We start from the raw sequence: 7,424 nt of genomic DNA, 5'->3' as shown, positions 1-7,424 counted from the left end.
GGGAAAAACCAAGGTGGGAATGCGTTTCCTACCAGCCTTGTGTTGACTCTGTGACTTTAACTGGTGCACAGTGTGTTCCCAGGGAAATTAATCACAATCACAATCAGAAACACTTTGTCATTTCATTTCATGCACTTGCACACATGAAATGAAATGAAACATGGTTTCCCCCAGCCCACAGCAGTGCCACACAGACAAAAACACATATATCCAAACTAAACAATAAATAAATAAATAAACCACTGTCCAAGGGAAGGAATGCCAACCAGGATGACTGCCGGAACTGCCGGTCTGCATGGGCTAGCAGTTAGCTTAGCCTGCTCTGCTTCTGCTTCCTGTCAGACCGTCTTTGGTGTTACCTCTTTGGGTGCAGCTCCCATCAGGGCTGTGGTCCCTGGGCCCACAGGACGCAGCAGACCAAGCTCCCTCAGCTGGTCCAACGCCAGCTCTCCTAGCCAGACACCTTCGACACACCTCCCCGCACTCCACAGACGACACTAAATACACAGTCAAGGCCAGGCGAGATCACTGCCAGACCGCCCTCGGTGTTATTGGAACTGCTGGTCTGCATGGGCTAGCACTTAACTTAGCCTTCCCGGCTTCCGTGCCCTGTCAGACCGCCCTCAGTGTTACCTTTTCGGGCACAGCTCCAGGCAGAGCCGTGGTCCCTGGGCCCACAAGACGTGGCAGACCAAGCTCTCCCAGCCGATCCAGCACCAGCTCTCCCAGACATCAAACCCATCAATCAAATCATGGGTAAGTCTCCACAGAGTACAAACTAAATGGTTTATACAGCAGGACGTCCATCCCCCGTTACCGTCAACCTGCCAGCCTAACCATGTGACTGCTGCCATTCCACTGTTACGAACGTTTTTATCACCGTCCCACTACTAAAAGCATCATGGTACCGTCTGGAGGACTGGTTACCCAAGGCCTGAATGTATGGAGTCAAACCTCTTATAAGTTCACATTTCATGACAGAATCATTGGCAGGACCTGAGCTGTCCACCATTTGTGTTTCTGAAGTTGCAACGGGTCAAACTGTGTCACACTAGGAAGCACAGGATGCAACAGTTCATTTACTCAACGAGAGGCCAATGAGACTGTGTGCAAATGGTGTTGTGAGAGGTTAACCAAGTCCCAGACAACCACACGAGTTGGAAAAGCAACTGTAAACAATCATCAGCACCTTTACACAACCCTGCCCAACGGGGCCTATCAGCTAAAAATAAAGCTGAGAAAATAGGTGTCGAAGCAGAGTTCATATAAAAGATAAACTGCTTCACAGGTTGTAATGAAAAGACAAGGCTTTCGCGGCTGGGGGAAGCGGCCCGTGTATTTTAGCTGCCTTAATGATGTGTTTTCAACAAACGTGGCGTGATGCCATCTAACGGGTCACTTGTGTATTGACTGCTGCAGGTGGAGGATGGTGCTGTTTCTCTGGTTAAAGCAGAACTGAGGAGGCCGGGGAGAGCCGTAACACTCCTTCAGAGACCATCAACCACCAGCCTCAAGCCTGTGTGTGTGTTTCATTAGTGACGTAGCCCCAGATGCAGTACACAAATTACAAGACCAGAGTGGTTTTTTTATGTTTTAACTTAATTAGCTCTTATCCTGACCTTGAGAAATTCCATAGACTGAGATGAGCGCCGCTTGGCACAAACACAGTACCCTTAGAACTGTGTGTGGAAGGTTTAGTGTGGGAGGAAGATGGCGGCAAGAATTCACGTTTGCGGCAGCCTCACCCAGTACCGGTGTGGGAAGATGGCGGCAAGAATTCCCGTTTGTGGCGGCCTCACCCAGTACCGTCCATACAGTGTCTTTGTCCACGTCTAAGTTTTTCTTGGTTTGATGGCTGGGAGAGCTTGGTCTACTGCATCCTGTGGGCCCAGGGACCACGGCCCTGCCTGGAGCTGTACCCGAAGAGATAATACCGAGGGCAGTCTGACAGGATGCGGAAGCAGGTCATGCTGAGCTAACTGCTAGCCCATGCAGACCGGCGGTTCCGACAGTCATCCTGGCTGGCTGGCGTTCGCTCTCCTGGACAGTTGTTGTCTTTGTGTTGCACTGCTGTGGGCTGGGGGAAACCATGTTTCGTTTCATTTCATGTGCACAAGTGCATGAAATGAGATGACAAATAAAATGTTTATCATTCTGATTAACAGATCAAAGTGCAAGTCAATAACCAAGGATTGTTTGTACTTTATTTGTAGTAAAGTACGACTTCTTTCTCCTACTCAGATTCACCATTCATTCACTCATTCATCGCCTTTCACTCCAGTTCAGGGTCATGGACGGGGAGGGAGGCTGTCCCAGAGGGTTTGGGTTGACAGAGTGCCAGTTCTTCACAGCCCCCCCCCCACACTCACACACACACACACAAAAAACCTCTCACGTGCCAATCACAGCCATGTGCAAATTAGCGTCTCCAATTCACCTGACACGGATGTCTTTTGACTGTGGGAGGAAGCGAGAGTAACCAGGAAGCCCATGTGAACACGGAGAGGACATGCAAACTTTGCACAGAATAGCAAGGGTATCCCACATTGATGGCTAAGCTAACCAGTAGACCACCCTGCCATCCAGAATCTCCATGATTACAAAGTCTGGCCTGCATATTAACTGCAGGAAACACGCTGCTGATTTCAGCAGCGTGTTGGCTGGCACCTCGCAGGGTTTTAAAGCACATATTGCATACTCTTGCTTTAAGCTTCTAGCAAGCCAAGATGACGTCCACATTAACACACAGATTAATTTGAAAACCCATCTTTTCCCCCCCGTTTTGGCCTTCCATCCACACTAAACCGACATTTTCGACCTTCGAAAACGGAGCATTTCAAAAACGCTCTCCGAAGTGGTTCAATCTGAAAACGCTGTCTCTTGTTGTGGCGAGGGTAGGTGAACAGGGCATTTAAGATCGCTGACGTATGACCGTCAAGTGATCTTGGGTAAAGCTGCTGGCTCAAGTTTCATCCGCATGCCCGATAGATGACGCGAGCACTTTTCTATTTGTTTTGGCGTGTCAACGGGGGTGGCGTACTTTTCCAAAAACGATCACAAAATGCAAGTGTGCACACAACACTCTCCACCCGGTTTAGCCACGAAATAGTTTTCACATCTACCCGCGTTCGTGTTAAGAGAAGACATACATACACCTGCTTTTCCAGCGGCAGGCTGGGGTCCACTCTCTCGCCCAGCATGTTGTGGCCCTCTTGCGGCATACGGAACTTCACACCGCCTCCAGCAAGCGGGCTGGCCCGGGGGGGCCCTGGGGGATGCAACCGCTCTGTAGGGGACGAGGAGCGGTCCCATTCTGCCCCGTCAAACTGCACTGTGGAGACACAGGGGGGAGAGAGAGAGAGACAGACAGTATGTGAACCACACTACTTACACTGTAGTATTTTCTGAAGGGATGTTCCATCACACCCACATCAGGCGTCCCCCTATCAACAGAGTCATCCATGCAGCGGAGACAGCGCTCATGAGGGGACGAGCAGGCGTCAGACGGTACAGCTGCGCTGACAGGGAGAACAGGAAGCTCTGTCCCCATTACTGCTAGCCTAATGGGCCCCACAGGGCTGATGAATGGAGTGACATATTAGAGGAGAGAGGGAGGGAGGGAGGGAGAGAGAGAAAGCGCAAGAGAGCGAGAGGGAGGGAGAGAGTGAGAGAGAGCGAGAGGGAGAGAGAGAGCGTGAGAGGGAGGGAGAAAGAGAGTGAGAGAGAGTAACACAGAGAGAGTGAGAGGGAGGGAGGGAGAAAGAGAGCGAGAGGGAGGGAGGGAGGGAGAGAGCAAGACAGCAAGAGAGAGAGTGAGAGAGAGGGAGGAAGAGAGAGAAAGCGCGAGAGCGAGAAGGAGGGAGAGAGGGAGAGAGAGAGGGAGGGAGAGAGAGAGAGAGCATGAGAGAAGGAGGGAGAGAGAGAGGGAGGGAGGGAGGGAGGGAGAGAGCAAGACAGCAAGAGAGAGAGTGAGAGAGGGAGGGAGAGAGAGAAAGCGCAAGATAGCGAGAAGGAGGGAGAGAGAGGGGAGAGAGAGACAGTGAGGGAGAGAGAGGGAGAGACAGGGAGGGAGAGAGAGAATGAGAGAGAGCGAGAGGGAAGGAGAGAGAGGGGAGAGAGAGACAGGGAGGGGGAGAGAGGGAGAGACAGGGAGGGAGAGAGAGAATGAGAGAGCGCGAGAGGGAAGGAGAGAGAGAGAGCATGAGAGAGGGAGGGAGAAAGAGTGAGAGAGAGCGAGACAGAGAGAGAGAGAGCATGAGAGGGAGGGAGGGAGGGAGAGAGCGAGACAGTGAGAGAGAGCGAGACAGCAAGAGAGAGAGCGAGTGAGAGAGAGAGAGTTTAGACTGGGCAGCGACAGGCTGCAGGCCTGACAGACGGACGGACGGAGCCGAGGCTGGGACAGACAGCGTTGGAGCTCTACTGGTTCTCTGTCAACAGGCTCCATGTCTGACTCACTGTTTCTAACTGAGACATGAAAGCTCAGAGGCTAACACTCGATCACAGCTTCTCCGCTGCGTTTGTAGCACAACCGTAGCTTCATTCTTGTTCGCCGTTTAATCTGCACTAGATTTACATCTGATTAACACGGTGGTCTGGAAATTCACCAGAAATATTTAGATTGTATTGTTGCGCTTGTAAGAATAATGTTTCTCTCTTCCTGTCAAGTACAATAACTTTTTAATTACGTCACACTGCACATGTGGACGTACGCTGAAAAAAGTCCAGTGAAGACCACCGAAACATGACGAACATTTTCCATCCAAGTAAAGGATTCCAGGCATCCGGGTGGCATGGCGGTCTATTCCGTTGCCTACTAACAGGGGATCGCTGGTTCGAATCCCCGTGTTACCTGCGGCTTGCTCTGGCGTCCCTACAGACACAACTGGACGTGTCTGCGGGTGGGAAGCCGGATGTGGGTATGTGTCCTGGTCACTGCACTAGCGCCTCCTCTGGTCGGTCGGGGTGCCTGTTCGGGGGGGGGACTGGGGGGAATAGCGTGATCCTCCCACGTGCTACGTCCCCCTGGTGAAACTCCTCACTGTCAGGTGAAAAGAAGCGGCTGGCGACTCCACGTGTATGCAAGGAGGCATGTGGTAGTCTGCAGCCCTCCCCGGATCGGCAGAGGGGGTGGAGTGCCGGGTGGAGCGCCAACCGGGGCGGCTCGGAAGAGCGGGGTAATTGGCCAAGTACAATTCGGAGAAAAAGGGGGGAAAAGAACAGTGCTGATTCATTTGAATACAGAAAATTGTGGAAGCGGGTGGTGCTCTGATTTCTATTTCATGTGAACTTTAAACGACTGCATTTTGATTCGAGCCAGATCAGGCCAGAATTTAAGTCAATCCGGAACACATGAGGTATTACTCAGTGCTAAGTACTGGGAAACTGAGGACTGGCATGCTGGGATTTGGTTCATTTCCATGTTCCTGCCTGGATTGCATGAGAAGATGAACAGACACATATGCAGCCGCCGTTGGCGTCCATCTGGCCCACGGCTCACACACAGAAGGGGGGCCGGACACCGTGGGGAACGGGAACTCCTGCTTCTTTCAGAGCTGGTGTAATGGCCGCCCATCCTAACACAGTTCACCAATAACAAACCAGCCACCAGTATCCATGCAGCCTCCAGAGCGAAGCAGGGGTCAGGCGGGGCAGATACAGGCCACTTGGGGCTTCAGGGGGCAGGTGTGGACACAAGACAACAGCCTTAGGGTCAGGATGGCTAACATGGGGAGAGGTTGTTAATACAGAGGCAGGCAGGGTGACGGGGGACGTCCAGGGGTGAAAGGTCACCTTGCTCTCTGACAAAGGCATCCTCCTCCAACTGGCCCACTGGGGCGGGCCAGGGCAACTCCGGCAACTCCCTTATCTCTTTCAGGGGTTTGCAGCGGGGGAGAGGTGAGAAAAGGAGGAGGTTAGAAGAAAGAGAGAAGGAGTAAGAGGGCAGTAGAGCTGTTTTAAGTGTTTGGGGAGCCCAGGTCAGCTAACTGTTTTAGCTTTACAAAAGTCTGATCATTAAAATCAGAACTTTAACGAGGCCCCATTAGGATGGTGTTGTTTCAGCATTGTGAAGGAATTATTACACATCGTACTGGTGTAACGGCCCAGAACCCAGGTAAGTACAGCGACTTGCCTAAAACAGGTCTTCTGTGTGAATACCTCCTCTGAAATGGGGCTCAAGGACTCACACATCCCTCCCCATAACAGTGGCAGTATCAGCACCATCAAACTGAAGAAACACAGGGATCTTTTTGCAACAAAGCTTACTAATATTATGTGATTGTTGTCACCAATATTATAATATTAGCTTCTATAATCTGATTCAGTCAGGTGGGCATCACACCAGCCACATTAAGAGATCAGGAATCAGGAACAATTTATTGTAATTTCTTTCATGTACTTGTGTACACAAAAGAAACAAAATTCTGTTTCCCCCCAGCCCACAGCAGTGTGACACAAAAGACAAAAACACACAACCCAACAGTTAGCAACATGGTCCACTAAGTGCAACACAGTCCAAAAATTCCACCGTCCAGGAGAACGAACCCCAGCCAGGATGACTGCCAGAACTGCCGGTCTGCATGGGCTAGCAGTTAGCTTAGCCTGCCCCGCTTCCACGTCCTGTCATCCTCGGTGTTTCCTGCTGGGGCGCAGCTCCGACAGGGCCGTGGTCCCTGGGCCCACCAGATGCGGCAGACCAGGCTCCCCCGAGAGCTGACCCAACACCAGCTCTCCCAGCCAGACACCTTCAGCACACCTCCCCACACGTCACACGATGACACTAAAACACAGTGTTATCAGGACTGCCAGTCTGCATGGGCTGGCGGTTAGCTTAACCAGCCCTGCTTCCGCATCCCGTCAGACCGCCCTCGGTGTTACCTCTTCGGGCACAGCTCCAGGCAGGGCCGTGGTCCCTGGGCCCACCAGACGCGGCAGACCAGGCTGACCCAACACCAGCTCTCCCAGCCAGACACCTTCAGCACACCTCCCCACACTTTACATGATGACACTAAAACATGGTCAGCGGTAGGCGAGGCCGCCGCCAGACCGCCCTCGGTGTTATCGAAACTGCTAGTCTGCATGGGCTAGCGGTTAGCTTAACCAGCCCTGCTTCTACATCCTGTCAGACCGCCCTTGGTGTTACCTCTTCGGGCACAGCTCCAGACAGGGCCGTGGTCCCTGGGCCCACAGGACGCTGTAGACCAAGCTCTCCCAGCCGATCCAGCGCCAGGTCTCCCAGCCATCAAACCAAGACAAAACAAACTTAGACGTGGACAAAGACACTGCATGGACGGTACTGGGTGAGGCTGCTGCCAATGGGAATTCACGCCGCCATCTTCCAACACCGGGAGCGGAAGATGCCACATGAATAAACTGTTTAACCTGAGAGCTGAGAATAAAAATTGAATAGAAGACAGAATGTGTGG

At 52.2% G+C, this 7,424-nt stretch overlaps 1 protein-coding gene across 2 annotated transcripts in view; it reads right to left on the bottom strand.

The window, feature by feature from the left end:
- shdb (Src homology 2 domain containing transforming protein D, b) overlaps nt 1-7,424 on the bottom strand; it is a 51,804-nt gene that overhangs the window by 9,565 nt on the left and 34,815 nt on the right. The window contains exon 5 of one of the 2 annotated variants that reach the window (XR_008809986.1): nt 3,150-3,331. Coding sequence is in view for 1 of the 2 variants with exons in the window: in XM_056276043.1 (XP_056132018.1) it covers nt 3,154-3,331 (178 nt within the window). In the remaining variant the exon portion in view is untranslated. The remainder of the gene's footprint in view (nt 1-3,149; nt 3,332-7,424) is intronic. The other variant, XM_056276043.1, reaches the window with a different exon arrangement.

The sequence above is a fragment of the Lampris incognitus genome, chromosome 3 (assembly GCF_029633865.1).
Source record: "Lampris incognitus isolate fLamInc1 chromosome 3, fLamInc1.hap2, whole genome shotgun sequence".
Lineage (NCBI taxonomy): Eukaryota > Metazoa > Chordata > Actinopteri > Lampriformes > Lampridae > Lampris > Lampris incognitus.
This window is presented reverse-complemented; position numbering and strand designations above follow the sequence as displayed.